A 23,500-nucleotide genomic window follows, 5' to 3' on the forward strand; every position below is an offset into this window, starting at 1 on the left:
GTGCACCGGAGGATTATGGAAATCGCAGCTGTCCTGCAATTTGTTGTTTAGGTAGTTCTTAGAGAAAATGTTACTGGTAGATTTAAATTGGGTTGTTCAAGTGTCACGGGATTTTATTTAACTAAACAAGTTAAATAGTACAACGTGGAGAATCAAACTTATTCCAAGACTACACGACCATCACCACCACTCCGTGCGAAAACCTCGGACGCACAGCTGTCGATGTCCCACAATGCACCAGTGATCTAGCAGCGGCGGCTAACCACCACATTTGACCCTGTGTGTGCCATGATGATAAACTAGACATCCGGGCTGTGTGCATGGAAGATGGCGACACTTACCCTTCCTAGTGAATGGATCAAAAACTGGGAAAAAACAGGAAAACATGAGTTGTGAGTGCATCTGAATTTCAAGGCAGTGTTGAATTTTGCATCTTTTTACCCGTTGTTTACGAATAAAAACTATCGAGAATGACGTAGCTAGCATTCAAATATAAGGCCGGTCTTTAGGTGTGTTAGCTTGAGCCAAGCAGCTAAAATTTAAAGTGGCTTACAAGTGTCACTTACTTAAAAAAAACAATACATGTAATTTAGTTCCTGAGTACTGAATACAGTTAATTTGTTAGACTTGTGAAAAGAAGACGTCAATGGCTTTGAACGTCACCGTGGAAGCTAATGCTGTCTGCTAGCAGTAAGGCTAGCTTTACGCTCCCATTTGATTCGCCGTCAATGTGTAAACACTATGGCTGTTAACGCTAAGCGAGCTAGCATACACATAGCATACTCGTCTGTTGCTTCGATATCGCACTATCTAGTAAAGTGGAATAAATGTACTTCCAAAGTTCAAGGAATTAGCAGTTATCAACTTCGAGCAGACAACCGAGTATTAGCTGGCGAGAAAACCCCTTGGGCAGCCTGTTATAAACCTTAACACTAAATAATCGTGTGGAGGGAAAACAACGGACATTGACAAAACGCTTTAGCAGATTAGCCGTAACGTTAGCTACAGTAATTGTTTTGTTGAATTCCTTTTCGTATGCTTTAATGTTTAGTCGGGTAAGCCTGGAAGAATAAAGATGACGCTTTTTGATTCAGTTTAACAAAACGTATCATTTGACGATATATATTTTAGGAGATGAATATTTTAATCATAATGTTAACCTAGCTACAGCTAACGTCATACTTTTCTTAGCTGGCGTTAATTTCACCTAGATATTGGTGTAGGATAGTCGCTGTAAGGTTTGCATAGAGACTGTGGACATAGCCAAGGTTATTCATCGATGCACATCTGTGCGCTTGGTACTGTATAAAGACATCTCGATTATCAGAGTAAACTTTATCACTAACATTACATGTTAAACTTAATAATTTAAGCAGTACTGTAAAAGCCTCTCCCAACACCTTGATGTACGGCGACTGTTATCTTAAAATTAGTTTCTTCAGAACAAAAAATACAAGAAAAACGTTGCGTGAATAATAATTTCACGCATTAATGTTGAGTACTGCCATCGCCTGTGAGCTGAGACACAATAGGCTCATCCACAGTACTAGCTACGATTATGTGCTGTAGGCCTTGCATATTTAAGAAAGGCCTGCAGTGGGATGCACCAACTCAAACTCTCGTTCCACTATCTTGTGTCAATAACTGATAGTACTTTAACTGGAAATTGTGCCAAACAGTTGCAACTACGGGGTAACTATTAAAGTATTTCCATCAAGGCAAATTACCCGTTATAGCAAAGCTGAGTACATTGCAGTGAAAGTGTGATTTGGCAGCACAGTGAGATGCCATCCTCTGTAATGACAGGCAGCAAATGAAAATGTGGTTTTCATGTTGATAAGTATCACATTGTTATTACGTAACCAATATTTTTAAGCCATATAATTCATTGATATAAAACATTGTGGACATCTGGATCTACTTTTTTAAAAAAAATATTATTTAGTTATGCCAGGTGAGTTGCAATTAACCAGTCCCAGAGACCAGGGTTTAGCTTAAAGTGGTGAAAATGTTGTGTCAGCCTCATTATACAAATAGCAGCTTTGCACATTTGACCTTACAGGCTCTGGCAATCCAAGGTGTCCGTTTGCTGTAACTCTGACTTTTTGTAGCATTTGCATTTCTTGTTCACAGTGTGTTTAGCACCTGACAAGCTGTTATCACTAACAGTTAAGCTGATGGACTGTGCTGCGTTTCTTACAGAGGAAAGGAGCTAGTGTGCTCCAGTGTGTGTAATTGTACCTTTTAATAAATGGGATGTGCCTGGCAGAACGTGCTCTATTAGTCTGCCTTTGTCATCACTACTTCTGATATTTTAAGACCAGTCAAGCTGTCAACTGGGTGAACCGTTAAGTCTTTCAATCCACCAGCTAAGTTATCACAGTCAATTTAAAGGGAGAAACATGGCACTCAGTAAATACTAACTATAAATCTGTGCGAGCGTTTGGCAACAGAGAAGGTAAGGGTTGTCCCGCCCAAAGATTCAGTCAGTAATCAATCCAGCAAACATAAGAGCCAGTGCTATTGTTATATACAAACACAGCAGTTTCAGCATAAATACTCGTGTAGTGACAATGTAGGTAATATAATATTTCTTGAGCTACTACATTGATAATTAGGATAAACCTAAAGCTTTTTGTGGTGTAATGTTAAGACTGGATTAAGGTGTAAATAAAGGTATAGTGTTATGTGGTTTAGAAATATAACTTGGAGGAAGTGAACGGGATATTACAAGAATAATGTTATGTAGAAATTGTTGGCACTGAACAAACGGATTTAAATAAGTTTTCATGCATCCTGGTTCGTTCATTGAGCTTTATAAGGGTTTTCATCATCATGTTTATGTATCCTAGTTTAATCTAAAAAAGAATTCTCTCATTACTTCATAGTGTACAACTCTGCAAAGACCTTACAGAGAAAGCAGATCATGGAAGTGAAATTAAAGGTGAGTTGAGTGTGACCCTCGTTCCTTTAATACTCTTCTTGTATGCATCTGTCACTGTATTTTAGCTTGCTCCTCATGTACACACGTCCACCTTGGGAATTCTCATAGTTTCCAAAATGAATGCAAAAGGTTTAAAATTATTTAAATTTAAATAATAAGTAGATTTAAAAAAATTAAATCAATGAAACACGGTACTATCCACGTGTAACAATGGCTGGAAGGTAGAAGGGAACTAAGCAGCCCATGTGGAGATTTCTGTTTGGTGTGTGTGCTGACACGTCACAAAATTTCAGATAACACTAATCAAGTGATTTTATGTCCAAAAGGACAAATTTTACTATCACGTTGTGACAGTAAAGGAAATACTTTCCTTGTTTATTCAACTGCATTGAATCACTTACACTAATCTTTGATGTTTTAGTTTATGTTATGAATTATTTCTCAGTTACTTTTTTTATTTTAGTATTACGTAAAACTTGGCTTGTGCTTTTATCTGTTACCCCTACAGACATACAGACTGCCTTATATGAGCTCTGCTGGCAAGTTGTACAGGGGAACCTCAAGTTGGATCTTGTCACCAGCGTCCTTGGGGACATGATGGTACATGTGTTTTTAGCTTGTTGTTTTTACCTCAAGGTTGTTGTTGTTGGGCTTTTTTTTGTTTTGTGTGTTTTTCTTTTTTTTGGGGGGGGGGGTTCTTATTACCACCTCATGGTTTAACATTATTAGCCCAATAGCAATACATCTCAAATTTTGTTTTTATGTATAAAGTTCTGTATGTCAGGTGTATAAACACTATCGTTTTATTTTGGCACATAATGTGTTCAGTATTTCTGTGTAATTATACGTCTGTTTAAAGATATGATGGTAAATTACAGATACTAAAGAAACAAAATCTACCCACTCACAGGAGTTGTGTTGTTAGAGCTTCTTTGTACCTCGTAACAATAGATTTTGCCAAGCCTTAAACATTTTTACTTATCTTTTGTTTTGGTTTGTTTTCAGGAACTCCGAGAAGACATGCCATCAGTTTTAGCAGATGTGTTCAGTATACTAGGTAACTTTTCTGGTTTTGAGTTTGTTTATTTGTTTGATTGTTTGTTTTAGTACTATGACGACATTATCTGATTTGATATGTTTTTATTGTTTGTTTTTAATGTTTGTTTACTTTCACAGATTTAGAGACTAGTGCACTGGAAGAAAAAAACAAACGTGACCATTACACACAGCTGGTCGGAGCATGTTTGGTAAGTATTACTTTCTTATCAGCTGATAGAACAAATTGTATGCCACTTTCTATTTAAATTTATAGAGGCCTTACTGACTGTCGTGTCTCTAATAACGTACGAAAATGAACTAATTACTTGCCTCTTTTTTAAAAATTTGTTTCCCCCCCCAGTTTTGTGTCCCTGAAGCCATTCTGAAAGAGAGGCTGGATCCAGAAACTCTCGAGTCTCTTGGACTTATAAAACAAGCCCATCAGTTCAATCAGAAAATTGTTAAAATCAAGACTAAACTATTGTAAGTATAGAAATGTGATAAAGATGTAGGCATAGATAAGGTGCTTCATAAGTCCTTTCAAGATTTGTGTAACATTTCTTTTTTTTCTTTTCAGTTACAAACAGCAAAAGTTTAACCTGCTAAGAGAGGAGAACGAGGGCTACGCCAAACTAATCACTGAGCTAGGCCAAGACCTGTCGGGGAATATTACCAGCCATATTGTTCTGGAGAGCATCAAATCCCTCATAGGTAACAAACTGCTTTTTCATTGTCACTGCTTCACACATGGTGCTTCTGTTATCGTTTACACACTTCTTAAGGGTGTTTTTATCTCTCTCTCTGTCACTGATAGCCATGGCTGGAGAGATTATGTTTTCCTGTTGTCTAATAGGATTAAATGATAAAGTAATTACATTTTAAATCCAAATGATCTAAGGTCTGCTTCACTGTAAAATGCTTTGAAAAATCACACTTTCTTGCCATTATTCAGTGTCGTGGCTCTTTTTTTTTCAGCATCAGTTTTGTTAACCAGACTTTATAAACTCAGTACTTTTTATTAATGTTCTTCAGTGTCTCTACCACATATTATGCATCAGGATAGTGATGATTTTAAATTGAATGTGTGGTTACTTTAGTGTATGATAAATTAACAATATTGGATTTCATCAGTCTGAGATCAAAGGAATAGTATTACAAGGCAGTTCAGATACAGAGGGGTGACCTAAAAATAAAAACCTGTATCCTTGTCCCCTACCGCAAGGAGGTCCGGTGGCTCTCCTGTTCTGTGTTAACCTTGCATTATAGCAGCAGAATTTGTGGACTAGCTGTTTTAAGTTCTCCTTTTTGGCTGCTTAGTTTTCCTGATTATTTTGCCTGCAGGATGTTTCAACCTAGACCCCAACCGAGTATTGGACATAATTCTGGAGGTGTATGAGAGTCGATCTGACCAAGATGAGTTCTTCCTGTCCCTCATCAAGTCTTACATGTGTGAGCCTCTCACCCTTTGCCACATCCTGGGCTTTAAGTTCAAATTCTACCAGGTAAGAACATCATAAAAATAAAAGAAGCCAGACTGTGTCTAGCAGTATAGTAAATGACCTCAAAGTTATTACCTGTGTTTTAAAATGTCTCCTATAATTGTAATCTCTGAATCATATTTATCACTTCTGTTTTCTTTGTTGATTTATGTTCTTTTTCAGGAGCCCAATGAGGAAACCCCAAAGTCACTTTACCATATTGCTGCTGCTCTCCTTCACTATAACCTGATAGAGCTGGAAGATCTTTACGTACATGTAAGGAAGAGACCTGCAAATCCAGCTAATTACTACATTAGTTATAACATCAACTAAATCTAGGCTTATGGATCATATATGCCTAAATTTACTGTTAGTTCAAATATGTTAATTGTGACTCTTGTGGACAAAGCATCGCCTCTAGACTGAATTTTTGTTTTGTTTTCGTGCTTTCCCAGCTTATGCCACTAGATGCCGCCATCATAGAGGAGCACAAACGAGACATCTCAGAGGCAAAGCAGATAGCTCGCAAGCTGGTCATGGTTGTGTTGCCCTCTGAGAAAAGTGAGGACAAAGAAAAGGACAAAGAGAAGGAAGAGGAGAAAAATGACAAGGTGATGAAGGTATTTTTTTCTTATTACGGTTGCATGCAGGTCTGTTCAGGATGGATGGAAGTGATGCAATACAAAAAGGAACTGTAGCAGAACTGTCTACTTGGAGCAGAATTACTGTAGTTGTGTATTTTACTTGGTTTTACTTCATTTACTTTCCAGAGTGAGTTTTGAGATTTTAGTTTAGTTTTTTTTATTGTTTAAACTGTTCCTTTTTAAGTTTGGTTTTTATTATTTTGAGTGTTTTTGTTATTATGATGCAGACAGTGTCTTACAGAACACTGAAGTTCAGAACATTGCAAAAATGTTTTTATTTTAGTAGTTCTTAAAGTTCACATTATTATTATTTTAGTTTTAAGTTGAGTTGTTCTTTTTTTCAGTTAAAGCGTTTTATCATACTCAGTTTTAAGCTTCGTTGTAGTTCACTGGATTGAAATAGAGTAACTTTGCTAAGAGAATAACATAAAAAATCTAATTTTATTGTATAAATTGCTTTTTTTAATCATTAAAGGGTTCCTTAGTAGAAAAAAATTTGGAACTTTACTGTACTAACAAGGTTTGATAGCTATGGATAAAATAAAAGAGATGTCAAAATATCAGTTTCCAAACGAATGTTCTTATTTTTTGATTTCTAAAATATAAAATTCTGACTTTCTCCAAACAAAAGCATTGATTCAGTGTGTGACGGTAGGGCTGCTCAATTAATCGAATTTTAATCTCGATTACGATCTGGGCTTTCAACAATCATTAAAAATGACTGAGCCGATTATTAGCCCCTCCCTCGTGCTTTACTCTCACGCTGCTCTGTGTGGCAAATCGAGCGCACCTCTCTGCATTTTGAACACGTGTCACAACAATTAAGAGGACCCGAGGGAAGCTCGGAAAGCTAAGCAGAAGTTATTTGGAGAGGAGAGTGACTGCTGTTGGTTGAAAAGAGAGGTAAAAAATACTTCAGTGGTGTGGAAACATTATGGGTTCGCGGAGTCGTAGACATAGTGTGTAAACTTTGCTACAGTGTCGTAGCTGCACCACAGAGCAACACTGCAAAGTTCACTTAACATAGATGTTTACATTTTTCATTTATTTTTTATATTGCAAACATTTGCACTGTTATCTTTAAAGTCATTATTCAATACATTGTTATTGTTAAATAAATATCGTCAAATAATCAAGATCTCAATTTCAGTGAAAATAATCGTGATTATCATTTTTGCCATAATCGAGCAGCCCTATGTGACGGTGTAGGCTAGAGAACAATTGATGCCAGCAAATAAAGAGGCAAGAAGTATGGTGTGCAACTGAAGGCACTAACATCTTAGTGCAGCCTCTTTGTCAGTTTGTTTTGTGACAGCAGCTGTGCTTAGTTCTTGCGTCTGCTTTAATTACATTAGTGAATGTTACTGGACGTTGGCATATTTAACAATAGACAGACACTTAGTTGCTCTTATTTTTTTGTGCTTACAGCCACCTGATAACCAGAAGCTTGGTCTGTTGGAAGCGCTGCTCAGGATCGGAGACTGGCACCATGCCCAGAGTATTATGGACCAGATGCCTTCCTTCTATGCCACTTCTCACAAGGCCATCGCGCTGGCACTCTGCCAGCTTGTGCACCTGACTGTGGAGCCTCTTTACAGAAGGTGCTGATTTCATGTTTCATTTACTGCACACCATGTGTAGTCAGAGCCAAAAGAATGCACAAGTACATCTTATTTTACAGCTGGTTTGAATTTTTCTCAGTTTTATGTGTACAAGCCCACTGGGACATGGGACATGGAGAACTGATTTGGGAAAAAATATGAAATTAAACACAAACTTTGATATGCTCCTCTGTATTTTTTTAGGGCTGGTGTTCCTAAAGGGGCAAGAGGATGTGTAATGCACCCACTAAGGAGCAAGCGGGCCCCTCAGCCTGCAGAGAGCTTTGAGGACCTAAGGAAGGACACATTCAGCATGCTCTGCTACCTGGGCCCTCACCTCTCCCATGACCCTATCCTCTTTGCCAAGATTGTGCGTCTTGGCAAGGCATTCATGAAAGAGGTACACCACAAACCACCCTCTATTTGTTTTCCACATCTGCAATGCAGCCTTCATCTAATTGTGACTGCTATTCTGTGTTTTTCTTGTTTTGTTTTGTTTTGTCTCAGTACCAAAGTGATAACAGACCTGAGGTGAAAGACAAAATGGTGAGCATAAAGTCACATGGTTGTTACTTATAGAAACACTGATTTATTTATTTATCTATATTTAATGGGTTAATTTTTAGTTTATGTAACTTTGAGAAGCTTATTCATGTTAATGGTATCTTCATTGTAGGACACACTGTTGAGCTGTTTCCTGAGTATTGCAGACCAGGTGCTACTCCCGTCACTCTCTCTGATGGAGTGCAATGCTTGCATGTCTGAGGAGCTGTGGGGTCTCTTCAAACTCTTTCCCTACCAGCATAGGTAAGGACACGCACAGACTCACACTCATTTGCTGCACCATAGTATCACTCACCGCATGTGGTGCTGTGTAATTGTTGGTTCGTAAACCCTCAGGCGTCGCTCAAGGATGGTGTATACCAGCTGCCAAAGAACAACTACCACACACAGTCACACTCAGTTCTTAAAACAATGCTTGGTTATGCAAAGTGAGATCCGTGGCTCTATGTGCAATATACTTTTCTATTCCTCTAAGCAGTGCAAGAATTTTATTTTTAGAGCCTTTGATGGGACATTTTCACACAGCGCTGATAGGCACTGATGCTCCATATTCCCAGAGGATTTGTTTTACTTCTGGTTGTACATGTCACTTTGTCAGATGATAATACAAACTTGTAGATTACGTATGATAGTTGCACTTTGAAATACAGGGAAAGTTTCTGCATACTGATCTGTCTTGACAATGTCAAAAGAAATTATTTCTTGTATACTACAAATGGGCAGGTACTGTAGCTCATTTGCCAGTGGGGTTGTCATAGTACTAATGTGCAGATGCATTTAAAACATTTTTATTAGTGTTATTATTTCAAAAATGACACGGTTAATTATTGGTTTAATTTTGTGAAGCATGTGATACAAATTAGACATTCACGTTGCTGTCTTGACAAGAGCAAATAAGATGCATAAGAAAATTCCTAAACTGCTTTGAACTGCAAGTTTAATGAACTTAACTCCCTTGAAAGCGTGGTCTGAGTTAGGGCTGGGCCATATCATACCTTTAACGGTAATACCGATATAATGTTGGGCAACGATAAGAAAATATTGCGATAGAATATGGGTAAAACGTGCATGCGCAGTGCCTTTGTTTTCATACGCACATGGCGGAAAAAGCATGGCGGCGACGCAGAATGAGAAGGGCGAAAGCGGATTATTGAATGAAATGGATGAACCTGAATTGATTTGTAAAAATGCTGCAGCTTCAGTGGTGTGGAACTGGTTTGGCTTTCGTCCGTCAGATACACAACAAAGCACTATTTTTGGTAGCGCATGCTAGCGGGCCGTCGTTATTACCGTGTTGTTTGGAAAATACGGCACACTTAAAATCAATCCTTTGATTTTTCTGAAAATCGACAGTGCCCCTTATAATCCCGTGTGCCTTATGTATGAATTCTGGTTGTGTTTACTGACCTCGAAACGATTTTATGTGGTACACGGCGCTCGAAAATCTGTCAAATGTTTTAGTACGACTTTGCTAAGCTACAAAGCCGCAGCGCTTGATGGATTGTCGGAGCATTACGGCTATCGTAGGCAGGCGCCTCGCGGAGTGATACGTACTGTGCTTCAACATAATATTACTGTATTATGTGTGTATAACCTCTTAAGTTTTGTGGATATTATACATGGTTATGCTGAGGATATGTCGGCCAATTTCCACTGGAAATGCCTTTTGGTTAAACTGTCAGCAAGGAATTTGCATTCGCACTGTTAATTTTTATATAACTTTAATGCAGATTAAAAAAACAGCTGCTTGTTTCAGTGAAAATACATTGATGGGTTTTTTGCACTAATAAAGTTGTGGAGTTGTAAAGTATTTTGTCTAGTGTCAATTATATCGTCAGTTATATCGTTATCGCAGATTTTCAAATGTATATTGTGATAAATATTTTTGGTCATATCGCCCTGCTCTAGTCTGAGTTCTTATAGATGTGAAATTGTAGATTCTTAATATGTCATACACTGCCATTCTTACAGGTGTTTTTAAGTTTTTACCTTTGCTTTCTCATTATGTGTTCTCTAAGGTATCGGTTATATGGGCAATGGAAGAATGAGACATATTCCAGCCATCCATTATTGGTTAAAGTCAAAGCTCAGACCGTGGATAGGGCCAAATACATCATGAAGTAAGTAAAATGTTTTTCTGTGCCTTTGGATCATCTTTTCAACATCTAATATTGTTGAATCTTCAAGTGTTGATCAATCTTTTGTCTGAAATCTGTCAATTTCATATTACCTTTCAATGATGTGTGGTACATTACTAAACTCAGGAACAAATTTTGGATAATAGTTGAATATTAATCACTGTTATCGTTGCATGACACTAAACAAGCAGGAGCAAATGAAAGTTTACTCTGTGTGTGTGTGTGTGTGTGTGTGTGTGTGTGTGTGTGTGTAAAAAAAATGTTGTTATTATTAGTAGTTATAGTATTATTATTCAAGTTGGACATTTAATAGAAATATGCAGAGATTTGTTTGGTTTTTAGTTAACCACTTCAAGTGAAGCTTTGTTTTAAGCACAGTTAAACATGAGGATGTTGTAGCAAAAGGGGGACTTACTTTTGATGCTGGGCAAGTAATTATCCTAACACTGTCCTGCTACTGGGGAAAAAAATAGTAACAGTTCTCTTATTTTAAGATGACAACCGTAAGAACATTTTCCAACTGCTTTGAAACTTATAGAAGTGACAGTTTTTGCTCACAGTGCTCTTTGTGTCATCTTGTGTTATTAAGTCTTTTCTCTCCCCTGTCCTCCCTTTCTTTTCCTTTTTTGCTCCACTCTTCAGGCGGTTGACCAAAGAGAACGTGAAACAATCTGGAAGGCAGATTGGAAAACTGAGCCATAGTAATCCCACCATCCTCTTTGATTATGTAAGTCCCTTTTATTGCAATTATTTTATTTTACTGTGTGTGTCCACAAACTACAAAGAGCAACCAATCCTGCATTTTTATGGCCGTAAAGAAATACTTCTCTAGACATGTGGCACCTTTTTTTTTTCTTTTCTATTCCATACAGTTGCCAGTAAGATTTCTCTCTGTGTCCTACAGCAGGCTTGGTTTCCGATTACATGGTTTCGAGGAATTGCTCATGTCTAGCGTCCTGCTTGCAAATTCTACATCCATTAATCAAATTTATAGTCACTTGGCAAAAACTAAATGGCAGGAAATGTTTGCATGGAAAAAAGCAAAATGTTTTGAATGAAATTTGTTCATACACATCAGTAGGACATTTTGTTCTGCATCTGGGAGACTGATTTTAACAAATCAGTGCACCTCACAATATAAGACTGCTCAAATGAGCATCTCATCTGTTTCAGTGTGTTCAGACACAGTTTTTTTTTTGTTTTTTTTATATGTGACAAATGCTATAAGGTGTGGTGTAATGTGTAATGTCATTTTTCATCCTCCTCCTTCGTTGTTTTATGGCAGATCCTGTCTCAGATACAATGGTACGACAACCTCATCAGCCCCGTGGTCGACTCCCTGAAATACCTCACATCCCTCAACTACGATGTCTTGGCCTGTATCCTACACTTTTTTTTTCTCTTTTTTTTGTCCTTTTTTCAGTTTGTTAACAAGTGTGTGTGCGTTTCTGAGTTGTGAGGGAGTTGTCCGTCTGTGTTGTTCCTTTTAACTCTGTCTTCAGATTGCATAATTGAGGCTCTGGCCAATCCTGAGAAGGAAAAGATGAAGCACGATGACACTACCATCTCCTCGTGGCTTCAGAGTGAGTGGCTTCACGGTTTCATTTGCATGAAAAAGAAAAGAAATTGTTTGATATTTTAATGAATATCTAACAAACACCTGTTCTTCTGATACGCCAAGGCCTGGCAAGTCTGTGTGGAGCTGTGTTCAGAAAGTACCCGATTGAGCTGGCTGGCCTCCTTCAATATGTCACCAATCAACTAAAAGCAGGGAAAAGGTGAGTGGATACAAACTGTTTAGCAGAGACGGCATAGAATTACTAACTTGCGAGTCCAAGGACCATTGGATTTTTTTTCTTTCATATTACTTTGCCTGATAAAATATTTTTTAATAATCATTTCAAATAATAAAAGATACAAACTTGCTGTACAACTTGTAATATCAGTACCGAGAAATCAGAAAAGATTTAATTAATCCCACTTTTAAAAATATCATAAAATGTCTTTAAGGAGATGAGCATGTGGTTGTTTTTGGCGGTCATTGTCTACTTTGCTTTATATGTTTCTTATTTAAACATATGAGGAACTTCACTCTTTTTACTGCAGTTTTGACCTGTTGATCTTGAAAGAAGTGGTGCAGAAAATGGCTGGCATTGAGATCACCGATGAGATGACCTCGGAACAGTTAGAAGCCATGACGGGAGGCGAGCAACTCAAAGCCGAGGTATGAGACTAATGCAGTCTCGTTAGAAAGAGCTGTAAGATTTCTTGAGCCCGTTGTTTTAATCTCAGCGCAGGTGCACGGATCATGAGTCTGATTCTCTTTGCAGGGTGGATACTTCGGCCAGATCAGAAACACTAAAAAGTCGTCTCAGCGTCTGAAGGAGGTGCTTCTGGATCACGAACTAGCACTACCGCTGTGTTTACTCATGGCCCAGCAACGAAATGGCGTGGTTTTCTTGGAGGGTGGAGAGAAACATCTTAAACTTGTTGGACATCTGTATGACCAGGTACTCACCCTCTCACAGTAAAATTAAACAGTTGACTGACCTTGCATTTGACAACTAAATTGAAACACATCTAACAACAAAAACTTAAGAGACTATGTTTCATTTGTTCCTATATATAATTAATAATTTACTTCCTGCAGTGTCATGACACACTAGTGCAGTTTGGTGGTTTTCTGGCCTCCAACCTCAGCACGGAGGACTACATCAAGCGGGTTCCCTCTATTGACATCCTTTGTAACCAGTTCCACACTCCACATGACGCTGCATTCTTCTTGTCTAGGCCAATGTATGCCCATCAGATACTGGTGGGTAGATCACTCTAATTTTTTTCAACATACTGCCTTTGAATTGTCTCAGTCCTTATGGACTTGATTTCCCTCATTGAAACAAAGATTTCAAAAAGTGGGTTTGAAAACTGACTGAACTCGAGTCTTATGAATAAAATGGAAATATTTTAAAAAGTAACTTTGTTGTTTAAGTTTGAAGTTTTAAGACTTTATGGTATATCTGTCTCTTCACAAGTTTAGTTTAGTTTTTTGCTTGAATTGCTTAAAATGGATATTGTTTATTAACTTGAAAAAATTCAGGGTCCTTTAACTTCATGCTCTCTTCATGCAGTCTAAGTATGATGAGTTGAAGAAGGCAGAAAAAGGTAATCGGCAGCAGCAGAAGGTGCACAAGTATGTGGCGGCCTGCGAACAGGTGATGACACCGGTGCATGAAGCTGTGGTATCGCTCCATCCAGCCAGGGTCTGGGATGATCTCCGCCCTCAGTTCTACGCCACCTTCTGGTCCCTCACCATGTACGACTTGGCCGTGCCACATGCTGCCTACGAGCGTGAGGTCAATAAGCTCAAGGCGCAGATCAAGCAAATTGAGGAGAACCCTGAGATAGTGAGTAGCTTTTTGAGAGTTGTTGCTGGACAGCAGATTGCAGATTTATTACAGAAATGATGTTTTTGATTTTAATCAGTGTAATTTCTAAAGTCTAAGGACTAAGATAATATCTGTGTGAAGTACTTGTAAAATGATTGTGATCAGTAATTGGGTGTATTTATTTAACTGTTTTTTGTTTGATTTATTTCCAATGTAGCCCTTGAATAAGAAAAAGAAGGAGAAGGAACGCTGCACTGCACTGCAGGAAAAACTACAGGAGGAGGAGAAGAAGCAGCTGGAGCATGTCCAAAGAGTTCTACACCGCCTCAAACTGGAGAAAGACAACTGGTTATTGGCCAGTAAGTGATTTAATGTTTGGTGGTATTGATGTATCTTAGTCAGCTTGTGCACAGTCTTTCTAAATAAGAAAAGAAAGTAGTGCATCAATTTTCTTTTGACCCAAAGAGAAAGCTATAAATATAAATTCTGCTGCATTATTTACAAGCATTTCTCACTAAGCAAACATCCAGCAGCTGCATGGCTGTCAGTTAATGTAATAATGGGGAATAAAGCTGATGTAATGGGATCATTCATGAGAGAAGATATAATGTCCATTGTTTTTCCAACACAAATCTAAATGCTTACTGACAGAATCCACAAAAAATGAGACCATAACAAAGTTCCTGCAGCTCTGCCTGTTCCCTCGCTGCATCTTCTCATCCATCGACGCGGTGTACTGTGCCCGATTCGTTGAGCTTGTCCATCAGCAGAAGACTCCCAACTTCTGCACCCTACTGTGCTACGACCGGGTAAGAGGTTGCGCATGACAACAATATTTAACCTCCACTTTTAGAGCTTCTTAAAGCCAAAGTGCTTTAGAAAGAAAAATAATAAATATTCATAATGTGATTAATAAACTAGGCTCTAATTCATCCCGCTCTGCAGAAGAGAAGGAGTAAAAATAATCCATTAAAATAAAAAGTCTTTATCATTGAGTGGTTCTTCAACCATTCAAGTGAATCATGTTAGGTTGAAGTGATATACTAAGAAGGTTCAGCTGAATGATGATTAGCATAAAAGCTTGAACACTTACCATAATTTGTGTGGGCACTGCCCCTTATTTTCCAATAATATACATGCACATTATAATGTATAGATCATGCTGCCTCAGTCGTTAAGTAAAATCTGTCCACTGTTCCCTTGGCAGGTGTTCTCTGCTATCATTTATACTGTGGCCAGTTGTACGGAGAATGAGTCTCACCGCTATGGACGCTTCCTCTGCTGCATGTTGGAGACGGTGACCCGCTGGCACAGCGACCGTGCCATCTATGAGAAGGTGTCCATGTCTACATGTTCTGTGTACCTGGAAAAATTTCTGCTGCGTGTTGAGCTGGATGTGAATCTTTCTTGTTTTTGTGCGGTCGTAGGAGTGTGCCAATTATCCCGGCTTCCTCACCATCTTCAGAGCCACAGGCTTTGATGGAGGAAACAAAGCAGATCAGCTAGATTATGAAAACTTCCGCCATGTGGTTCATAAATGGCATTACATGCTGACTAAAGTGAGTTGTCTGTTCACCATTACTCTTCTATTATATTCAGTCCAAATGATTTTAAGCATTGCTCTTAATGGTGTGTGTTTAACCATGATCTCACCCTTTCTTTCTCCCCCAACCAGGCATCCGTTCACTGCTTGGAAACAGGAGATTACACCCACATCAGGAACATTTTAATAGTACTTACCAAGATCCTGCCCTGCTACCCGAAGGTCCTGAACCTGGGCCAAGCACTAGAGTGCCGTGTCCACAAGATCTGCCTTGAAGAGAAGGATAAGCGACCAGACCTCTATGCCTTAGCAATGGGGTAACATTGTGTGCTGATCAGCTCTATGTGGAGCTTATAGTTAACATCTATCGTGTGAAGTGGGGTTATGAACTCTTATCAGACATGTAGGAGTGGAAGCTTGTATCTGTAGCTGAGATGATTATGTTAAAATATGGGTTGGTGCACTTGATTTTTAGCCCTAGAGTGGAGATAGTTGTTAAGTGTTGATAATTGAGCCTTTTAATAGGTGGTAAGGTGACTTTTAATTGGAAGAACCTAATGCCACTGACCCATTAAAGCTACAAAGCAAGTCCATTGTTTTAAGTATGCAGACAGGACAGAACCTGGATTTCTATAAACATTTGAGTAAAAATCCTATATGCAGTGAATGTTGTTCCGTGAACGTTTTCACTGTGTATAGGAAAGAATTGTGTTTGGTATTGGATGTTGATCAGCACATACGTGTGTGTGTGTGTGTGTGTGTGTGTGTGTGTGTGTGTGTGTGCGTGCGTGCAATCTATGATTAGACATATACAATGGGGCTTATTTTACCTGATATTTACCCCTTTCTAAAAGTTTAATTCTTGCACTGCGTGACACTGAGAAGTTCTTTTAGAAGTTTTGTCTCTGCTGTTGCAAACCCTTTATGCGTCTTACAGTTATTCAGGTCGCTTGAAAAGCCAGAAGGTGCACATGGTCCCTGAGAATGAGTTTCATCACAAAGAGCAGCCAGCACGCAGCGCCACACCTGCCAGTCAACAGAACGGCCCCGGCAGCACAGGCAAGCCTGCCACTAACACAAGCAAGACCGAGGAGGGGACTTCAGAGGATGGTGGTGAGTGAAGGATTTTAAAGTGTGACACCTACCACCTTTCTCTCTAATCTGACAAACACTAAATTCTTTGTTGTGTATGTCTATATTACTATTTTCCCACAATGATGCAGCATAAACACTCAGTGCTTCAGTTCCAATATGAAAGCCTGTAATTTTAATAAACCCTGTCCGACTATTTATTTATTTATTTTTTTGGGCAGATCGGGCCAAGGATAAATCTCAGGGGACCACAAAGCCAGTGAACAAAGCCAACAGTGCAGCAGCCAAAGTGACCACCAGCAATGGCAACGGTGCTCTCAACAGGTAGGAGAATAAAACAAAGCTTTAAAAAATCCACCAGTTTCATCGGCTGCTGAAAGTGTGTGCAGTTTGTTTTGTGATACAGCAATGTATAAATAAAATATAATTGAGTGTTGGATTCAGAAGATTTCTCTGTGAAGCATTTTCAATGAAATGGTTTTGAAAAGGAAAAATGTCTCCGCAGCACCAAAGCCGTTAAAGAACGGGACGACAAAGAGAAGAGTGGGAAGGAGAAAAAAGAGAAAAAAGAAAAGACACCCGGCAGCACACCAGAGGCAAAGGCGGAGAACCGTCGGGAAAAGCAGAGAGATGAGAGGGCAGGGAAAGAGGAGCGGGTGGTGCGAGAGGGTAAGGAGAAGACCCCGAAGGCAGACAGGGAGAAAGTGAAGCCAGAGGAGAAGAGTGGAAAAGACGACAAGGTCAAAGCCGGGAACGGGGAGCCCATGGAACCGTCCAGGGAGCGTGATGCTGTCAAGGAGGCCAAGAGCAAGGAGAAAGGAGACAGGAGTGCTGTGGCCGGGTCCCTCAAGTCACCAGGTCCCAGATCTGAGTCGGCTGAATCTGAGAGGGGTAAGAAGCCGTTCCAGTGGTGTTAGACTGCTCATGAAAGTGTGCCGTAACATTTTGACTTCTCTGTCAGGCCTCTTACGAGGTCCGTACACTTCATCTCATTTATTCTTCTACTTCTGCGACAGTTTGTCCACTTGGATGCTGACATGCTTTACATTTGTAAATCACATGAATTCACTTAAGTAAAATTAAATATTTAGATTCAGCATTTTCTTACCTTTTGTAGCATGTTTGTAAGACATTAAATGGATGGCACTAATGCACAAATTAACACCAGTGTCGCTCGGCTTGTCTCTCACAGATCACAAAAGACGAAAGCTCGACAGTCACGCTTCCCCGTCCCACTCCTCGTCTGTTAAGGTTAGTATGGCTTGAGGAAGGCTGTGCCAGTTTCTTCTCTATCTGCCGGAGCGTTCCCTGCCGTTGCACATTCCAGCAGCCCAGAAGATCAACAAAGGAGAATTGTCGCACACGGAAATCCCAACCATAGCCATGGGAGTTGGAAAGCATTCCATGGACATACGCATGATATTTTGCAGAATTGGGAGAGATCTCCTCAAGGACTTAGCCAAGAAAATATTGTGTATATTGAGTATTTTCATATTGAAATATTTACCTATTTTCATATTAATGAAAGCAATCAGTGTGCCTTGGGAAGAAAGAAATTTTTTAAGCATTTCTATATTCCATGTGGAGTTTTTTGTTTTTTTTTGTTTTTGAGAATAATACTCACCTGAAGAAAAAAAAAAAAAGGCTTGCCAAATAAAGAGCGCTCCATAGGCAATTTTTCCCCCCCCCCCATACCCGGAGCAGTGTTTTACTACTTGAAATGATGCCCAAGAGTTTTTCCCCCCTCCTTTTTTCTGAGCTGTGAAGAGTTCCTGTTTTTTGTGATGTGAAATATTTCGCTAACCCCGCAACGTCCCCCGGATGCAGCACAAAGATGGATGGTGTCCAGCATCTTCCCTGCTGTAGGAGTGCCTCTGCTGCAGCTGAGTCCCTCTTCCATCTCCGCTTGTTGAAACGTCCTTCACGGAGTCTGCACGTCACGAGATGCAAGTCCAGTCAGTCCTGCCGAGTCCCCTCTCCCCCCCTTCAGTGCTATCCCTACGACTTACCAGCCAATGGGATCTTCAGTTGTACTACCTCCTGGCAAGCAATGAGTCGAAAACCAGAGCCACCAGCATCTGAGATCAACGGAGAATGTGAATGTTGCAGTTTTCAATCTACCAAAAATACAGAAGAAAATAAGCCTACCCCTGCAAAGAGAGAGGCAGTGAGGGAGAGAGTGGGCGAAGCCTGAATCGTCTGGAGCGTTGCCCAAACCACTGGAAGCTTGTGATAGGTCTTTAATTTACCCTTCCACCAGAGAAATAGGCTCCATGTGTCTTTTCCATTCCTGAACTGTAAGTGACAGCAACAGTTACCTATGTAGGGATGCAATCAAGCACATAAGAAATTGAGTGATTTGTCTTATATATTTATATACAAACACACACACACACACGCACACATACATTACTTTCAGCACTTGCACTTTAGATGTATTGAAAACCAGCTGTGGTGTAGGACTTCTATTTTAGGTCAGACATGTCTGTAGTATTAAGACTAGCAGTTATTTCATATATGCTCAGGGTTTTTCTATTTTAAATATTGCAATTCCAGATGATGACTTCTCCTCTATGTTATAACCTTGTCAAAGCCTTAGTCCTTGAAGGTCAGAGGTCAAGGGAGAAGTGTGCTGTTGGTCCGGCCAGCCCCAACTCCCCACCTCCCCAACCCCTTTTTCCAACTCTCTGCTGCTGTCTGACAACCTCCTCCCAATCCCCCACCCCCTCCCAGCTCATCTGTCATCTCCATTCATCCCTACAGGACAATAGCATCGAACCCAAGGAGTCCACATCCAAGGTTTGAATTAACTCTTCTATTCCTAGCTTTTTGTTCACAAGTCAAAAACGTCTTCAGCTTTTCACATGAAAAAGTGTTTGATATCATGTGATTCGGTCTTTTGTTCTCACACTTTAAAAAATAAAATAAAAATAGTTGCTCGTGTGAACTGCCAAAGCTGTAATGTGCAGTTTCATGTAGAAAATGTTTTCCTGCTAAACTACACCTGCCACTTGGAAGAAGTGTGCATGTAGCTTACACTAGACTGCATCAGCTAAAGACTGCATTTAGGTGAATTAGACATGACTTGTATTCATTTTCATGATTTTTAGCAGCAACTTTAAGGTATTTTTTTTTTAAAAGATGGTTCTAGTCAATTGCTAGAATCATTAGCTTCATTGCCTAAATAATAAGTAAAGTCATTGCAGACCTTAAAAAAACAAAAAACAAAAAACATGAAAAAGCCATAAATACCAAACCGTAATGCTGCTATGTTCAGGTTTTGTTGAAGTATCTTCACCTTGTTCACCTCTTTTTATGTCAGCAAGGGCAAATTAAATACCAGACAATAACATGAAGTCCCAGCTGGCTGTGTCCTTAAAAATTTATAACTAATATATGTAGCATTACACAGTACACTTTTATAATGAAAACCATCAGTTACTGAGTACTATGTGCTGTTATAGGGCCATATTTCTTGTTGGACAGCAATATTTTATCAAGACAAAGTAGATATAAACTCAAGTGTCCCTTCATTTCCAGCTGATTGTAACAGGTTTATATTTTTAATCATAAATATAAAGAATCTGTGAATCTTAAAACTTAATCAACGCAGATTGTTTTATTAATTAATAGTTATTCATTATAATGGGTTCAGGATAACATTTTTTCCTACTCTGCCTCTGAGCCAGTAGATTAGACTACCCTCCAACTTCAAATGAAGGTAATTTCATTACTTTGATAGCCTAATGTATTATAACTAATTTATTAGGGGATTTCTGTTTCATATTATAAATCTATATTAGTGGAAAAATGATAACTGAACTAAATGTAGTGGGATATGCTCTGCCCTGTAGGCTCACCCCAGCATGCTCCAGGCATCACTGCTAGAAAGGCACTGCAGCTACCTTTGGGTTCTTCATATTTAAATTATTCAAACATTTTTATGAAGGACTTTTATTGACATGTTAATGAGAAAAACCTACTTAATAGTGATGGTACATTTCAGCCAGTTTGCTTCACAAGTTAATCCACCAGTGGAAACCTGGTCAGCTGCTAGCCAATCAACTTGCCTCATCCACGTCATTGTTGGCCGCAGGCCACCAGTGATGCCTATATTATGTTTATAATGTCAGCCTTTGACTTAAGACTATAAGATGTGTTCGCATGCCTATGTATCTAGATTCATAAGCCCTTTATCAACATTTGTGCTGTAACTCCTGTATTGAAAGACGGTGTAAGACTTTTCAAACTGCTCTGAAAAGTATATTTCATAGCTCTCACTGAAAGCGAATCCCTTGCATGTTGTGTCAAACATACCTTTCGGGTTATGTAATAGAACTATCAGACTGAGTGTCAGTCATACTGCAACAAACAAATCACAAACTAACTTGACTTTAAATGAGTTGACAGATGGTTTTTCTCCTTTGGACTCTTTCGTTGTTGTTCTCATAATGACAAACAACTCCACCTTAGTCTAAATGCAGATCTCAGCCCACTCTGAGCCACTGTGAACTCTTTGTTGAACAGTTAGTAGTCACGTGTCACATGACTGAATACCAGTCAGTATTTGGAAGTATGTCATCAATGTAGAGTGATTAGGAAAAGTACAATAGTAAATACTTTTCTACTTGTTTTACCACCATTGTTGGCATATTCCCCCCCTGCAGTGCTGTATTATGTTTAAAGTTATACTAACACTTAACATAAAGGCACTGCTGTCTGAGTTGTTTTGTTCTATTCATATGTAATTGTTCTTCCAGCACCACATGAACTTCAATTCAGTTGCCCGGTCCAAGAGCAGAGAGAGGGAGATGGAGAAGAAAGACTCAGAGAACACACAAGGCCGATCCAAAGAGAAGAAAGAAGAGCGGAAAGAGCGAAAGAGAGTCAGTGTCTAACCGCCTCATCAACTATGTGAAATGGATTTTTTTCAGATTTAGTTTTCATATTAGAGGGAGAGGCAGTAGCAACAAGGACATAGTTGAAATATTAGTTATTATTAAATCATGTCATTTGTCTATCAGGACCACACTGTCAACGACCGTGAGACGAGCCAAGAAGCCAAACGCAGAAAGGATGAGAATGGGACCAGTAAGCGTTTGTTTTTTGTCTTTATTTTATTTTTTAAATCTGAAGGAGCTCTCAGCCAAACAAGGACAACATAAAATAAAAATTAATATAAGCCAACATTTTGTTCTTAGATGCCTCCAAAAACAGCAAGAGCACAAGTCCTTCCTGTGACTCCCCGCTGTCGGCCGAGAAAGAGAAGAGCAAAAGATCCAAATCATCCAGTAAAGAGAAGGCCGACTCTGTGAAACCCGAGCGGACGTCCTCTGGCGGCAAGAAGGTCAGACTCAGTCGCTGTCGCGCACTCTCCTGAGCCGTCGACTAAAGGACTTTATTGTCATTATGTACTTTTTTTTTCTGTTTCTTTTTGTGCTGCAGGAGTCCAGACATGACAAAGAGAAGTCTGAAAAGAAAGAGAAGAGGGACAGCAGTGGAGGAAAGGAAGAGAAAAAGCAATATCCTTAAATATAAAGCGACATTTCAGTGTGAAGGTGATTTTAATGAACTCTTCGTAAATTGCCGTCTTTATTTCAGACTGTAAATCCCGACCAGTGTAGATGGAGTTAACTGATTTAGCCAAATACAGTTTTTATCAAGTTAAGTAGCGTTTCAAAGATACTTATAGCTGTTCGCGGCACTGAATTTGTTTTCTATTATGGGATAATTACATTCATTTTAGTATATTATGTGTCCGTACAAACACTCAGATCCAATAAGGATTGCAGCAGATGCCACATTTACGCTTACAACCAAGCCCCGCTGGCTTGTTTTTAACTGGCGCTCTTAACCTCTGCATTGAACTGTTTGATTCATCTTATTTGAACATTTAGTGGTCGGCTTATTTCCCCTCTGGCCCAGTGCGCCAGTCTAAACTGATCATGTGACTTCAACTTCATATTTCTAGATGGACATTTCAAAGAGCCAGTGTGCCAGTCCCTTTGCTTATACACCTCATATCAGGCAGGCTTACACACACTTGCAGTTAGTTGTGGGTTTCTTTTGTCGGTGTATTATTTAGAGGACTTTCTCAGCACTGCCACGCACTCATTTAACAACCTTTAAAGACTTTTCTCGTCACTACATTTTTATGAGCAGCTGTTTCATCTTTGAGCATTTCACCGTTTCCTTAACAGTCGTACTCATAAATCCTCTGACAAGCACAGATAATGTGCACTAATTAGTGAAGGTAAGACACATACAGTTTCTTTGTAAGTGGCTTTAACCGTTGCTCCGTGTCTCATGGTTTGTTCTCTTCCTCTTCGATCCACGTGCTGCAGCGGAACTGGAGAAGCTGTGCTTTTATCTGCGAGACATCTGCAACTCCATCTGTTGTGAACCCATATTCTTCTTCTTTTTTTTTTTTTTTGGCCTGATTGGCTTTTTTAGTTTTTTTTCGTTTTGTAAAAATTCCACCTCAAGTCTTGTTAGTTCTACTCATCTAAACTTAAAGATCACCTCATTATTTTTCCATTTCAAACAACGGTAAACCAGCGGAAACTTTTTTTTTTCTTGGTGAATTTGTATCCGTTTTTTGTTTTGTTGTTTGTTTTTTGTTTATTATTATTATTATTATTATTATTTGATATGGGCGCAACATGCTGCCGTAATCACAGTGTTATTATCCTAATTAGAAATGTGGTTACTGTATGAAATGATCTCTTGGTTGCATCTGGTCATAGATTCAATAATCTTATGCTTGAAAATGTCTACTTTTTTGTACAGTGTCGGGCTTTTGCTTTTTGCTTGTTTTATTGGAGTTAACATGCTTTCCATGCTCACTTACCTCATATCCTTTTGAGATACGTAGATACTTTTATTTATTTATCTCCACCTTTTAACCCGAGTAAGACGGTAGATGTGAGTAAAATGATACAAAGAACCAGTTTGTATATTGTGTACAATAATAAAGAGGGTAACATGAAATTCACATCATGTTATTTCTGTACTTCTTGTTTTTTTTTAAATGTCCCATACAGCTCTTTTGTGTTTTTGGTTTTTTTCCCCC

General features: G+C 39.1%; 1 protein-coding gene across 2 annotated transcripts; it reads left to right on the forward strand.

The window, feature by feature from the left end:
* The first annotated feature begins 21 nt into the window (after window positions 1–21).
* On the forward strand, window positions 22–23,002 carry thoc2 (THO complex 2). 2 transcript variants are annotated; one of them, XM_026182963.1, is made up of 39 exons: window positions 22–392; window positions 2,889–2,944; window positions 3,453–3,544; window positions 3,950–4,001; window positions 4,121–4,191; window positions 4,344–4,465; window positions 4,560–4,693; window positions 5,324–5,484; window positions 5,644–5,736; window positions 5,916–6,080; window positions 7,533–7,705; window positions 7,910–8,105; window positions 8,213–8,251; window positions 8,382–8,512; window positions 10,288–10,389; window positions 11,050–11,134; window positions 11,693–11,786; window positions 11,910–11,990; window positions 12,089–12,185; window positions 12,514–12,631; window positions 12,738–12,917; window positions 13,058–13,222; window positions 13,536–13,811; window positions 14,011–14,152; window positions 14,445–14,602; window positions 15,001–15,129; window positions 15,221–15,352; window positions 15,469–15,653; window positions 16,274–16,449; window positions 16,650–16,752; window positions 16,934–17,319; window positions 17,621–17,679; window positions 19,192–19,227; window positions 21,189–21,314; window positions 21,453–21,519; window positions 21,630–21,775; window positions 21,874–21,950; window positions 22,635–22,681; window positions 22,773–23,002. In XM_026182963.1, exons 1-38 carry the CDS (start codon window positions 328–330, stop codon window positions 22,660–22,662), a joined length of 4,698 nt encoding a protein of 1,565 aa, XP_026038748.1. In that variant the 5' UTR covers window positions 22–327; the 3' UTR covers window positions 22,663–22,681; window positions 22,773–23,002. The 2 variants fall into 2 exon arrangements, with proteins under 2 accessions (XP_026038748.1, XP_026038749.1); XM_026182964.1 differs by having other exon boundaries at window positions 23–392; window positions 5,916–6,071.
* The last annotated feature ends 498 nt before the right edge of the window (window positions 23,003–23,500 follow it).

Source organism: Astatotilapia calliptera, chromosome 10 (genome assembly GCF_900246225.1).
Source record: "Astatotilapia calliptera chromosome 10, fAstCal1.2, whole genome shotgun sequence".
NCBI lineage: Eukaryota > Metazoa > Chordata > Actinopteri > Cichliformes > Cichlidae > Astatotilapia > Astatotilapia calliptera.